This window comes from Oryza sativa, chromosome 3 (genome assembly GCF_034140825.1).
Source record: "Oryza sativa Japonica Group chromosome 3, ASM3414082v1".
In the NCBI taxonomy this organism is placed as follows: Eukaryota; Viridiplantae; Streptophyta; class Magnoliopsida; order Poales; family Poaceae; genus Oryza; species Oryza sativa.
The window spans coordinates 2,537,412-2,551,472 of record NC_089037.1 but is presented as its reverse complement, the minus strand read 5'-3'; the positions used below and the strand labels follow the sequence as shown (position 1 = coordinate 2,551,472).

General features: G+C 43.2%; 2 protein-coding genes and 1 long non-coding RNA gene across 8 annotated transcripts; 2 read left to right on the top strand and 1 right to left on the bottom strand.

The window, feature by feature from the left end:
- Positions 1-160: 160 nt before the first annotated feature.
- Positions 161-4,107, top strand: LOC136355568 (uncharacterized). Its single transcript, XR_010739849.1, has 6 exons — positions 161-429; positions 536-619; positions 1,201-1,691; positions 1,789-1,886; positions 2,063-2,139; positions 2,341-4,107. It is a non-coding gene; the product is annotated as an uncharacterized lncRNA (long non-coding RNA).
- A 730-nt stretch (positions 4,108-4,837) lies between these two features.
- On the bottom strand, positions 4,838-11,465 carry LOC4331604 (uncharacterized). Of its 6 annotated transcripts, none has more exons than XM_066308279.1 (10): positions 11,316-11,463; positions 11,147-11,244; positions 11,002-11,040; positions 10,455-10,537; positions 10,286-10,326; positions 8,100-10,178; positions 7,851-8,012; positions 7,490-7,530; positions 7,344-7,375; positions 4,838-5,119 (listed from the first exon to the last, which is right to left on the bottom strand). In XM_066308279.1, the coding sequence occupies exons 6-10, from the start codon at positions 8,479-8,481 to the stop codon at positions 4,963-4,965; spliced, it is 774 nt and encodes a 257-aa protein (XP_066164376.1). In that variant the 5' UTR covers positions 8,482-10,178; positions 10,286-10,326; positions 10,455-10,537; positions 11,002-11,040; positions 11,147-11,244; positions 11,316-11,463; the 3' UTR covers positions 4,838-4,962. The 6 variants fall into 6 exon arrangements, with proteins under 6 accessions (XP_066164376.1, XP_066164377.1, XP_066164379.1 ...); XM_066308280.1 differs by having other exon boundaries at positions 11,006-11,040; XM_066308282.1 differs by lacking the exon at positions 11,147-11,244 and adding an exon at positions 11,132-11,146 and having other exon boundaries at positions 11,006-11,040; positions 11,316-11,457.
- Positions 11,466-12,191: 726 nt separating this feature from the next.
- LOC4331603 (zinc finger CCCH domain-containing protein 48) lies at positions 12,192-13,781 on the top strand. The gene has a single exon (XM_015773831.3). The coding sequence runs from the start codon at positions 12,240-12,242 to the stop codon at positions 13,521-13,523; it is 1,284 nt and encodes a 427-aa protein (XP_015629317.1). The 5' UTR covers positions 12,192-12,239; the 3' UTR covers positions 13,524-13,781.
- Positions 13,782-14,061: the final 280 nt, after the last annotated feature.

The window sequence follows — 14,061 nt, the reverse complement described above, 5'->3', positions numbered from 1 at the left end:
TTTTTTGGTTTCCATTCCTTCAACAAAATTTCGTTTAAAGATCGGTGTAAACCGGTGGAATTTTTTGTTTTCCATATCGTGGGGAAAGGTGCAGGCCTAAATGGGCCGTTTTATTGGGTCGGAATGAACACCATCCCGTCCCGTCCCACGTATAGCCCGCAAGCGCACCGGCGCGAGAAGGGCGGGGTGCGAGATAGCGGTGTCGGGACTCGGGAGGAAGAAGAAGGCGGGGAGGGGGGCAGAGCGGAGGAGCAGGCGGCGACGCAGCATCGCCGTTTCTCTCTCCTCGCCTCTCCAAATCGCTCGAATCCCCTCCCCCCAACTTCTCCATGGATGCCGTCAGCATCGCGATGGCGGCGGCGCCGGCCGTGATGAGCCGGCGGCCAGCGGCCGCCCAACTGGGACGGCTCCGCTACTATTTTTTCCATGGTTTCTCGGCTCACATCTCGTCTTACTTGCTCTTATCTCGTTACTGCTTTGTTGTTTTTTGCTCTCATCTCGTTACTGCTTGTGTGCACTTGTGTGGTTTTGGTAGGGTTTTCTCCACCCCCAACTCCGATCGCGGTAGTTCCCCAAGACTGCTACTACGACCCAATACTCTTCCCGCAACAACCCGATGGTATGATTCCATATCGATTTTGAACATCTGGCGACACATTTTTGACCCGAAATCACTCGGATTTGCTTCCCTTGGATTAGTCTTTGTATGATTTAATTAGCGGTTGTGATGCGTTTCCTTCTCTCTTTTTTTTCGAACGCTGGAAAAGGATTGCACGTTTCCTTCCCACGCACGCATGAGGCCAGCAACATCTAGCTTGGCATAGAATTGATGAGTACACGCATTACGCGTCGATGCGGCTAGGTTAAGAGATTGAAGAAACTACAAACATTAATTGTGTCGCTGCGGGGATCCTACGACCATCACGATCGCGCACACATACCTTTCTCACTCAGTGGTAGGTGTTTATTATATGGGATGTGACTTACATGCTAGTTACATTGTAATTACAGTACATTAGTATTGTAGTTACATCCGTGTGATTTTAATGAAAAAAAATTGTCGGGTGATATATTGGTAATCCTCTCAGCCCGTGAATGTAATTGTTAGTCCTCTTAATTGTAATTGCAATCAAAGATATATCCTGTGAATATAGTTGTGATGATGATCTTTCCTTATAAAAATATGGTTCATACTGCAAGGTACCTAGTACTGGAGTTATGTTTGCAAAGCTCAATGCTGATACTTCTGAGATTAAGCTTACTGAGAAACAGGATGATGATACTGAAGACGACAAGAAGAAAGTCAATGGGTCGATGAAAATCCCGCGAGTATGGCTGTCTTTGTCTGATTGCTGGGAGAAAATGAAGGTCTCTATCTTTGAGTTTATGATTGATACAAGTGGAAAGAAAGAGGCAATCTATACTGTGTACAGCTATATCGCTATTGGGATTATCCTGAGCCTTAACTGTTTCTGGAAAGTATGGCGTGAAGCTAGTAATTCGGATGAAAAACCATCTGGGTTTAAAGCTTTCTTTATTACCATCGTTTGCATGGTTGGCAAAAAACTCTATGACTCTCTGAAGACCACCAAGTAGGTCGGAGAATTGCTGAGTTTCTTCTATCAAGTGGTAAAAACAGCTGCTGTGGAAATTGACAAGGAAAATAAATTGAAGAATGAAAGTAACCAGAGGTATGGATATGGATTGATAGTTGCAGAACTTATTTTGGTTTTAGGAAACGGGATAAGACAGTCATACAATGATACCCGTGCATTGTCTATTTTACAGTGCTAAAAATGATGAAGCTCAAGACAAGATACCTGAGAGTGAAACTGAGAAGTCTGATGTCACCCAGGACTGAATACAACACAACATGTTATCAAGTGGTAAGTATGATTGGCCATACCATATTTGGTTGCTTTGATGACACTTTTGAACGAAAACGAAATATTGAGGGACTTGGATGGGCACATTGGAACCTCAAGGACTAAACTCATAATTTTCAGGGACCAAACAGGCTATTTTGCCCTTTATTTGTCTAATACAGTTTTATATTTTACAGGCTTGCATTGAGGATTCGATTAGTAGACTGATATATGGCTCAAATTTCGATGACCTAACGTAGCATCTTGTCAAGAGGTAAGTATGATTGGCCATACCGTGTATTTGGTTGCTCTTATGACACTTTTGAACGAAAACGAAACATTGAGGGACTTGGATGGGTATATTGGAACCTCAAGGACTAAACTCATAATTTTTAGGGACCAAACATGCTATTTTGCCCTTTGTTTGTCTAATACTGTTTTTCGTATTTGTCTAATACAGTTTTATGTTTTACAGGTTTGTATTGAGCACTCGATTAGTAGATCGACAAATGGCTCAAGACTCGATAGACCTAACGTCCCTGATATCAGACACTGACCATGATACTGACAACTCTAACCATCCCACGAATCCACATTCATTGTTCGCCTATTGTTGACACTTGTCACTTGAGAGGTGAATTGGTTTAATACGACAAATTTTTTTTGAACTGAATCAACAGGGGGGGGGAGTCCCCACCTGAATTAAATTTAAAAAGATAACTGTACAACAAACGACAACAGAAGAAAGTAGGAGAGAAGCAACAGACTAGGAAGGTAACAGATTAAGAACACAATTACAACAGTGTAAGAGGGGATGAGAGAATGGAGGTCCAAAGCGGCAGGACGGACTTCTGCGAAGGATTGAACCGGTGAGCCCATAGTTTTGCATCTTGTAGGCATGAATTTATCAGCCGACTGATGGAAGGTGGAAGGTTCTGAAAGACGACTTCATTGCGATGGTTCCAAAGCCGCCAGCAACATAGGAGAAAAAAGGTAGAACTCAGAAATGTCGGTAGGGGCCCTGAGAGTTCCAGGTTGTGGAGATCTGATAGCGAGCTTATCTCAGGGATGATTTGAATCATATTCCAGAAGGCTGCTGCCATGGGGCATCTTAAGAAAATATGATATGTGTCTTCTAGGTTGGCATTGCATAGTTCACATGTAGGAGTAGGGAGGATTGTCTTCTTATGTAGGTTAACTCTGGTTGGCAATCTATTCTTGGACATCAGCCAAGCAAAAAATTTTACTCTTGGGGGGGCTGCACTTCTCCAAATTGCAGACCAAGGCGGCCAGGTTTCAAATGTTGCCATTTCAGACCGGTAGAGCTCCGAGGAGGAGATGAGACCATTCTTTGTCTTGAGATTGCACACTATTTCATCAGGCTCAGTGGAGAGGGTGACATTTTGCAGCAAGTACTGAAGTTGCATCATTTGCTGTTGGGCAGTAGGAGTGATTCTGGGGACAAAGAAGCATCTGAAATCTTCATGAAGGACTGAGCTGAGCAAACAGTTTAGTTTGACAGTGTGGGTATAAAGAGCTTGGAATTTAGCGGATAACTGTCCATCCAGCCAAACATCATGCCAGAAGTTTATATGCCGGCCATCACCTGGTAACATCTTTGTATGTTTGCGTAGAAGAGGCAGTAAGGCGATCAGGGATCGCCAGTGCGGGCCGAGGTCAATTGATCCAAGTGGGTAGTTTTGATGTTCTTTCGAGATCCAGGATGCCCAGGGGGAGGGCTGGGTGAAAAGCCTGTGTAGCATTTTTACGAGGAGGGCGGTGTTTTGTGTCTGCAAGTGCTTTATGCCTAGGCCTCCTTGCTTCTTAGATCGACAGACTTGATCCCAGGCTATGAGGCATTTAGAACCATGGTAGGACTCTTCTCCAGTCCACAGGAAACTTCTTCGACGCCTGTCAATCGCTTCGATTGTGCCTTTTGGAAGGGGGAAAGCAGCCATGGCGTAAGTCGGGAGCGAGTCAAGGACTGAGTTCACCAGGACTGATCTTCCTGCATAGTTTAGAAGAGATGCTTGCCACCATGCAAGATATATATCGGTATCATACATATAAGTGTTCTAACTAGTTTTGACGACATTGAAGCATGTATCCTGCTTCGGTTTTGTGACGGTTCATATACAATTTTTTTAGTACTTTATTTGTGTTCTGCCTTTGCTTATTAAAATCTTTCCATTTCCTCACATCTTTGTGGAAACGTATATAGTGCTGATGTTTAAAGTATAAAGCATGGCATTTGAAAGAGTGACAAAGAATGAACGACATTGATAAAGGGTAAAGACAAACTGAACCTTAATTGAGTCGACAAAACCTGATTTAATAACTTTTCTACCTAAAAACAGCTCCGGGAGAAATACCGTCTTAAATCCATCATTCTCTATCGCTGCCTTCTTTTTTTAAGAGAATATTTTATTGCTTGCCTTATACCTTTTTTTCTGCTTATTGCAAGTTTAACTAACATTAGTAACATCCAGTTTGTACATGCTTACCGAAAATGGAATTTCATTGTATCTAACTTACAGTACAAAAGGCAAGGCGAGGACAGTAGATTGTTTACTAGTACTAGGTACTATCAGATAGATCATAAACATCCTACTATCAAATACCGCAGTCATAGGATGGATCAGCTGCTTGAGTTTTCACGAGCCCGTTTCAAACAAGTACATGTTCCTATGCAAACAGCTACCGGTCCTTAGCGAATAAAAGTTCGTACCTAAACTATTAATCAAGAAAATAGTACTGCAATAGTCTATTACCTGATAGCAATCGCAATTTTCAAATATTTTATATGTACTTATACAGTTTCAAATTTGAAATTTAAATTATTCTGGCCAGTATCAGAATGCCAGCCAGCGGCTCCAGGGCGGCCTGGTATTTTTATCCCTGGTCACGAACTCACGAAATCACGATCATATAATCAAATTGGTCATGCTAAAATGAATTATTGAAGGAACATGTAACGTTATAAAATCCCATTTTCATTAAGTAGATCACATCTGGCAATCCCCATGGTGAATTTGATTTATACATCGAACTTATAATATCCCCCTAATTCTATATCACCAGACAAGGAAAATGTTTCTCATTCTTGTCCCAAAAACATGAACTTAAGTACTTTCATCAGGCCACCGTTGGTTGTTAGTATTGTATAAAACATTGCTTCCAGGTAGCGTGCGGGATGCTTTACACCAATGTATTCGTAGAACACAGCGCAGGAATACACATGGAGTGCAAAGTACCTGTATCAACAGATAATTGTTTTAAACGTATAAACAAATCATGGTACCAAATGTTCCAAAGCAAAAATTAGTATACAACAGAAAGCAAAAATCAAATTTATTCAATTAAGCACGTGCACTACTGATCCTTTTATTGGAACCCTAAAAATGTTCATCTTTGTGCCATTGCTAGTAACAAACGGCGTGTTGAAATTATTTTGCGCAAGATTTGCCACCATATTCAGCTCTTACCCATTTCCTTGTGCTATAGCTGATCCATTGGAACACAGATGCCACAGTAATTTTGGAGAGCATCGAAAACTTTGGCGACATATGTGGTAACCCTGTTTCACTATTGTCATATACTCCCTCCGTCCCATAATATAAGGGATTTTGAGTTTTTGCTTGTAACGTTTAATCACTCGTCTTATTCAAAAAAATTTGAAATTATTATTTATTTTATTTGTGACTTACTTTATTATCTACAGTACTTTAAGCACAACTTTTTATTTTTTATATTTGCAAAAAAAAAATTGAATAAGACGAGCGGCCAAACGGTGCAAACAAAAACTCAAAATCCCTTATATTGTGGGACGGAGGGAGTACTTTGGGTTTGAAGTGTTTGTTAACAACTATGTTAATATCTGGTAAAGGTTCCTTCTTGTATTCAAGTTTTGCCTTCTAGCTGGATACTGTAAGTTGTAGCCAGCTTGGTCCACACAAATGGCTACTTTTGATACAGAGTTCTGTGATTTTATGTTGGTTATGTATTTCCAAGAGTTCCTGTACAGCAAACCTTGAAAACTGTACAAATTTTAAAGAAAATGACTTCCCATCTATTTAATTAGACCATCAATTTTAACAACGCCTTTACATGTTGGTGACCTGGTGGTAATCTCACATGACAAGAGTTAGTTTTAGGCTCAAAAGTTAAAGCAACAAATCAACAATCTAATAGTATAGGGATTTGATTCACAAAATGGGACAGTTTGAGCCTATAGGCTATAGCACGGTATTGCCAAAATAAGATGAGAAGACGTGTGCACACCACACGAGCTATACACAAATATATTAGCAAAGGCTATCGAAGAGAAGAATAAAAGTGTAAAAGAATGTGTGCAAGGGTCTTTTCAGCATAAAAAAATAATAAGAACATTATATTAGACTGAATTAATCATGTTCTGGCTTCCAAAGCTACACAAGTGAAATTCATACATATCATTTCAGATTTTGAAGCTTAACGAAGAGGTCTTCATGCAATTCTGTGAAAACTAGCCACTGAACACTTACATAAGAGGCAGTGGGCAGGCAGACTGCCTTCAATTGTTTTATGCAATCTACTTGCCACATAATGTTTTTACTCATGTTCCAATTTCTAAAGCAATGTGAGTCAATAGAGAGCTATTTTTCTCTCGGACGCGTCATTAGAGAACTATGGACTTCCTAATTCCTATGTTATTTTTCTAAGTAGAAGGGTAAACAGTACTCCCCTAAACTATTTCACTTATTTTCCTTTTGTTTCCTATACAAATGACGTTTCCAGTCAAGATTTTGTAAGATAATAGATGTCAACATAATCTATGCTACAAATATTTTAATGACAATTTACGCCCATTTTTATATCCAAAGGTTTAATGAATCTTAGGTTCTTCCAACCTACACAATTAGGCCTTGTTTGTTTTGGAGGGGATTGAGGGGGAATAATTTCATACCACAATAGGTGTGGAATATATCTCCTCTAATCCCTCCCTGGGGATTAACCGAACATGCCCTAGTGATTTTCAGTGCATACTACCATCCTTTGATGATTTTTTTTCTTTTCTTAGATTAAGGGACGAATCAACATGAGAGTGCTATAAATTGATGCATAACCTAAGGGCTCCGTTGGAACACAGGATTTTGACCAGAATTAGTTCATTTACTGTAAAATCCCTCCCAAAATCCTCAGATCCATATGAGGAATATATATAAAATGACATTAACATTGTTGTTGGAACTTTCAACTACTAAAGCAACTTGACAAATGTGTCAGGTATCTGAGAGCTTCAATCCTAAATAAGAAATATCGTATAAAACTAGATATTTTTAACATATCAAACTAGATAATGAAGTTCCTTCCACAATGCGCAAAAACTATGTAATGGTTTCCACTTACAGAATGCAGATAAATCATGCGTAAAAGGATTTCTGTCGCAAATAATGATAAGGAAAAGTTAACCATGCATGAAACATTGGAAGAACTTACCAGATCAACTGTGTGAAGTAGAAGCAAGAGTCCTATTAGAAGGGGGGAAGGATCATTTAGTAAAATTATTGAAAGAATCCATCAAAAGAGCTCATGCGAAAGAATGGAGCCTAGGCGTACTTCTTTTTCAGCAAAAAAAAAAGTACCTTAATAGGATTGTTAGCCCAGAACAACAAAAGCATAATAACTGCATTTCAAAGAAAACTATGTAAGATGAGTGTGTTCGAATAGCTGTTTGCGATACTAAAACATGTAGCCAGCAAAAAATAAACTCAGTATATGGAAAACTCAAAACAAAGTAGGACAGCACTGAAAGGTTTGCCTTTGCCTCATCAGTTAAAGCTAAACTAGTAAATTCGCTTTGACTAATACAAACGTGCATTGCCATGTACCCATAACCCAATAAACAGATGGATGCTAGTTCATAATTTATGGTCACAGTTAGTATCGCGTTTCAGATTGTTTGGTGCTATGAACACTAATGTGTAGAAACAATTTCGGACTCACCAAACTGTATCCTAGCACAAATGTTGTTTGCTTTCCCATTTCTTTTCAGCTCCGCTGCTAAAACACTCATCCTGTAGCATACATATCCGAGAACAAAATCCACGCAAAGGCCAGGCGCCAGTTTGTGGAACTGACAAATACGAATCACGAGAACTAATAAACCTGCACAGATACATGACATGTTCAGTAACTGCTATATACATGCACAGTAGTTTTTTTTTTCTTTTCTGAGGGACGCAAGATGCATACCTGACGTTATGCCCGCGTGGAAGCAGCGACAGCGGAAGACGTTGCCATTAGTGGCCTTAATTTCCTGAAAGGCAGTCAGGATGGGCCGGAGAGGTTCTTCGACCAGGGCGTTCCATATAGCCTCCAGTTCCTCCTGGCCATGTCCCGTCGGCTCGATTAGATCGTCAGGAGTCAGTGGCGTCGTCCACCACTTGGACTCGGGAGGAGCACAACACAAGCGCAAGCGCAAGCTTCTTCCTTGGCTGCCATTGGGTAAACTGAGGGCGCGCCGCTTTCCTTCCCTGCTCCCGGAGAAGCAGAGGGGGGCGCCATTGGCCCCTCTCCGCATAGTAGTTGTGAAGCTGCGAGTGGCGCCACTCTTGAAGGACTGTGTTGAGGACATGGTTAGATTCCTACGGCTTTCCTTGGACCGGCGTGCCGGCGAACACCCGGCCTTGGGGCGGCTAAGAGGTTATGCGGCGGCGGTGGTTCCGGGATTCTTATGGCGAGAGTGACTGAGCCGGCGGCGGAGGGAGGAGAGGTGGCGCGCCGAATTGGGCTCGACGCGACGGACAAGAGGAAGGGATTCGCGCGGCGGAGAGGGGGATCCAGGCGCGCGGCCGCCTGCCGCGGCGCGGAGTGGGGAGGGCAGAGGGGACGAGGGGAACGAGTTTAATACCAGACTAGCCGTGCCCCCCCCCCCCACGCGTTGCGCGGGCATTAGATATAACCTTTAATCAGAAGAATTAAATAGAACATGAACAGGTGGACATGTTTTACAACAGCGGAGCACGTAACTCATATTGCATATGTTTTACAGTATGTACTAAATTATCCATTAACAAAATAAAATAGAAATCAAGGTTGATGGCTATGATCCTAAAATACACAAGCAGTTCATTTAGTTGATTGGTTTAACTCCTTTAGCTTGGGCTACTATCCAAATGAAAGAGGTGAATGTGGACATAAGGCTTGCTGATGAAAATATCCATTTGCTCAAAATCTTTGGGTGTCTAAGGAGGGTTTCCTTTTGGAAATTGTAGAGGTGATACAACATAAGCACATGATAGACTCATTGTTGGCTAGAGTATCTGCCAATCACAACTATATATCAACATCAGTAAAAGGTGCACAGTTAATTTGAAGCCATCATTGTGGGGGATAATAATATAAATCTGAGAGAATAAAAGATGCACAATGTATTTGAAGTCATCATATTTGAAGGACATCTCAGCAAATTTACATATTAAGATTAATAAGAAAACAACTATGAACACATCACTTCATAGTAGTCTAGAAGAAAATTAAGGTGCATACACTGAGTAAAAATGCTTCCTAAATTGTGAGAACAATTTCAGGACCAAATCAAGCTAAAGGTAACATACAACTCAAGTTGGTTGCGATGTGATCTCTGCAAACAATAAGGAGATAACAACTTCAGACTTTCTGTTGGCCTAGGCTACCTGCAATAGCTAACTTTAAGTTCTTCTCAATTGAACCATTTGGGCAAAACGATTGAATATTTAACAACTCCTATGAGACCTTATATTACTGGCCGTATGGGAAAACTAAAATCAAGTAAAATCAGTGTGCATTTTTTTAGTACCTAACCAATAATGCATATAATACCTGTAGACTATGTCCGTCAAGCATTTCTTCAAGTAATGAGTATATCTACATATGACATACGCAAGCATATATAGTAGGTCAATGTTTGGTTAATTTACCTTGTATTTCGAAGAGGCGGCCAATTTCTAAACCATGATCAAGATCAAACATTTTGCTTGTAAGGTTGTAAAGAAAATGAAAGCTACTAAAATATTTAAATAAAAAGGAGAAGAACACTGGGTATCTTTTTTCTAGTAGTAAATTGAGTTGCTCGTAGAGTCACTGGACTATATATGTACCAAAATATATCTGCAAACATGATTACATGAGGCAAGGGTGTACAATATGCATCTAAGCGTATGGGATGATGGTATAAGAAAAATAGCTTGTAAGCAATACAATACAGCAGCAGACAAGTGAATTTGACAAACTTTGATGGAGATAGGAAACCACTCTTCATCAAGTTTACTTTACAAGCTGTCCGTGCATTTCCTGCGTATGGAACAATAGCCATGTAAATTATCAATTGTAGAGTAAAAGGGAGGCAAAACAAATCCATCGGATAAAAAAATTTAAAATGTAAATAGAAGGAATCATACCTGTATAATGAAAGAGGATCACAATTAATATCACAGAGCATCTGTAATATAGAATTAGTAAGAATAGCTAATCAGGTTGTACTGGTCGAAAAAGAATTAAAACAATAACATGAGCATTTGTAATATAGAAACCTATAAAGGGTGAAGGAGATGTAACAATGTAAAATACCTTTGATAGCTTTGATAATAATAACTGCATGCAACACCCACTAAAAGTACGGTCTAACATTGTTAATGTTTTGATAGGATACTCTGCATAGAGATCAATTATAGAACACATCTCAACAAATATGGATTTAGAATATAACATGTGAATATAAATAACTCTGATGGGGTGACATACATATAGTTCTTATGTAGCTAAAAATAGGGAAGCAACCTAGGTAAGTTGAAAATGTGAGGCGACTGATAGAGAGGATTTTGACATTGAACTCGTAAATCCCTTCCCTAAGAAATGTGCCATCACTTACCATATACCTTTTGCTTGTCTGATGCACCCTGCAGCCATTTTTATGATCATATATAGACATAAAAGGCTAATGAATTATCTTCAGTCACTTATTGATTGTACTCTGAGATACCGGCCGATCAATGTAGTAAACATTTACCCAATCAAGTTAATTAACATGAAAAGCAATGCAGAATGGGTATCTACATCCAAGTGGTGTATGCGTATTTGCAGGAAAAGGTAGTAATTAGCAAATAGACATACTCACATACATATGTGATCCTTTCGTTTGTGCTTCCAAGCAGGCCTGCACATCAAAAAAAAAGTTCTGAATCAACGGAATATGGCCTTCTAACAGTGAAATTTCAGAAGCATAATGCAGGTAAGGCATTTGTAACCTCATATGTTCAGACCTGATTGACCATGCACCACAGAAAAATCAAGTAGAGGTTTCCACCAGTTATGTAAGGTTGATAAGAAGAGAGCATGAGATGTAGGACTGTAAAGAGAACTGAGAAATCAATTTGAGGAGTCATATCAGCAGGAGGAGATTTGGCTGCTGCCACCCATGTGGAGTTTCACCTGTTGGTTACCGCGTGCTTGTAGGCGCTCGATGCGGCACAGATCTTGCAGAACCAAGCTCGCGTGGGATGGAGAAGGAGACGAAATGACGGCGACAGTGGACATCGAACTCGCAAGAAGGTGGCGGCAGCTGCCGCTGGCTCGCTGGGAAGACAGCGACGGTAACCACTGGCTCCACACGACGTCAGCGACGGCTGGTTCAGCGAGCTTGAGAGGAAGGCAGCGGCTCCGGCTTCTCAAGCTCGAGGGGAAGGCGGCGGCTGACCACAGGCTCCATGAGACCATGAGCAGGCGGCGGAGGATTTTTGGGAGGGGAAAACGGCGAGTAGCCAAGGTGGCGGCGGCTCGTGGGAAGATGAGAGGGATTAGGGTGCCAGAGTAGCAACGGGGGAGGTGATGGGGGAACGAATGGCTCTGATAGGATGAGAGCACCGAATCGGACGACGCACATGCAGCCAGCTACTGTTACCCTGTAGCAGGGCAAAGCTGCGCTGTGGTTGATCGAGAGCTTGGTTACAAAAACTAAGGATTTAATATGATTAGATTACAATTACAACAGATTAGAGCTCTATCTGATACCGGCCCATTTAAAACAAGCAAGGGTGCATGGGCCCTCATGAATACGGTCCAAAATTTGTGTCCAACTAACCATATCTCCAGTGTAACCTATTCACTGCCGAGTTAGATAGACGCGTTTATTTAGTTTAATTAAGGCAAATTATGGATATTTTGAAATTCAATCCCGATCAATTCAGTCAGAAAATCGTACTATTTGAGTGGCTTGGGTAGTCTATGGCGGTGCAGCCCACTAAACGAGTCCGAGTCGGACTGGCCCGTTCAACCGATATAAGCGGACGGCCCATCTGGCCATCTCTTGTGAGATCAATCGCCGATCCGCCACTCTCCCAAGTCCCAACCACGACGATGGCGGCGGTGCAGCTCCTTCCCCTTCCTCCCGCCGCCCCTCCTCAGCCGCGCCGCGGCAAACCTGGTTGCTGGAACACGCCGCCAGCGCCGCCGAAGGTTTGCCACTACTGGAAGTCCGGCAGGTGCAGCCGGAACCCCTGCCGATTCCTCCACACCGACGCGCCTGATCCGGCGCCGCCGATCGCCGCCGTCAACACGCGCAGCAACACGTGGGTCAACCCGTCCTGCGTCGCCGCGAATTCGGATGGCAAGGGTAGGGCTCCTCCGGTTCAGCCGGCGAAGCGGCAGGTTGAGGCGCCGCCGGAAACGCCTGCCAAGCGCCGATGCGGCGGCGGCGCGTGGTGCGTCGGCGACGGCTTCTGCGGCGTCGCGCGGCTCAAGGGTCACGCCAAGGCGGTCACCGGCTTCGCGCTGCCGGAAGGGTCGGACAAGCTGTTCTCCGGCAGCCTGGACAGCACGGTGCGCGCCTGGGACTGCAGCACCGGGCAGTGCGTCCGCGTCGAGGAGATGCAAGAAGGGGAGGTGCACAAGCTGATCGCCATGGGCCCGTGGGTCCTCGCCGGCGTGCGCGGCGCCGTCAAGGCGATCCACACGGGGACCGGCAAGGAGCTCCGGCTGCGAGGGCCCGCGTCGCAGATCACCGCCATGCTAGCCGAGGACGAGGACCACCTCTTCGCCGGCGCGGAGGACGGTGCCGTGTTCATGTGGAGGATGAACCAAGAACAGCAATCGTTCGACGAGGTCGCCGCGCTCACCGGCCACTACAAGGCCGTCGTGTCGCTCGCGCAGGGCAAGGGCGCGCTCTACTCCGGCTCAACAGACGGCAGCATCAGGGTCTGGGACCTCGACACCCACCGCTGCATCTACAGCTTCGCCGGCCACTCGTCGACGGTCACCGCATTGCTCTGCTGGGAGCGGTTCTTGCTCTCCTCGTCCGACGATGGCACCGTGAAGGTCTGGCAGTGGAAGCCTGATCACGACGACCTCGACCTCGAGGTGCACTACACCCACAAGGAAGACGAACGGGTCGTTTCCATGGACGGAACGTACGACGCCGACGAGAAGCCCGTGCTGCTTGTCTCCCGCGGCGATGGCGTTGTCCGTGTCTACGATCTCCCGTCGCTGAAGAAGAGAGGGGATATTATCTGCGACGACGAGGTCAGGACGATATCCGTCAGGTCGCGCGGCGTCGTCTTCACCGGAGATGCGTCCGGCGAGGTCAGAGTGGTGAAGTGGACATCACTGAGTGATGCAGCAGAGTCTTATTTAGCTATGGCCTGAATTAGTTTTGATTTAAGAGAACCATCAGCCAATTTTTGCTTTGTGGTCTTGTGATTCAGTACTCCGATGTATGTAGTGTACACAACGTTGTAAACAGTGGAACCGCTACGCGGCTTGTGAATACTACTCCCTCCGTTTTGTAACGGTGTGAGGCTCAAGGTTAAATCTGAATGAATTTTTAGTTCAGATCTGCCTGTTTGTAATTATTAATGTTTTGATTTAAGAGAACCATCAGGGAGTTTTGCTCCTTGTTTCTAATCCAATGCATGGATAATAATATAACAGTGCAAGACAGGAATTGCTCGTTGGTTTGTGAATATTGATAAAGATGCGAAGCTTGTGAATACTGATAGAGATGAGCAACAATGATCTTACTATGACGAAGTGCCATATCGGTTTCCATTAACCGAAAATAGTTTTGCTAAGATACTGCATAAGTACGATGTTTTAAAATTAAAAGAGTAAAATTGCAGTTGGGGCCATATATTTTTACCCTTGTTATAGCTTGGATCATGTCTTAGCCAAGATTTTCACTTTG

Bases quoted from the DNA above. Each gene is read 5' to 3' on its own strand.
- LOC4331603 (XM_015773831.3), top strand. From the start codon at position 12,240: ATGGCGGCGGTGCAGCTCCTTCCCCTTCCTCCCGCCGCCCCTCCTCAG.
- LOC4331604 (XM_015776426.3), bottom strand. From the start codon at position 8,481: ATGTCCTCAACACAGTCCTTCAAGAGTGGCGCCACTCGCAGCTTCACA. The intron at 7,376-7,489 runs GTACTTTTTTTT...CCCTTCTAATAG, and splicing joins GGGCTAACAATCCTATTAAG to GACTCTTGCTTCTACTTCAC. The intron at 5,120-7,343 runs GTAAGTTCTTCC...CTGTTGATACAG, and splicing joins TACTTCACACAGTTGATCTG to GTACTTTGCACTCCATGTGT.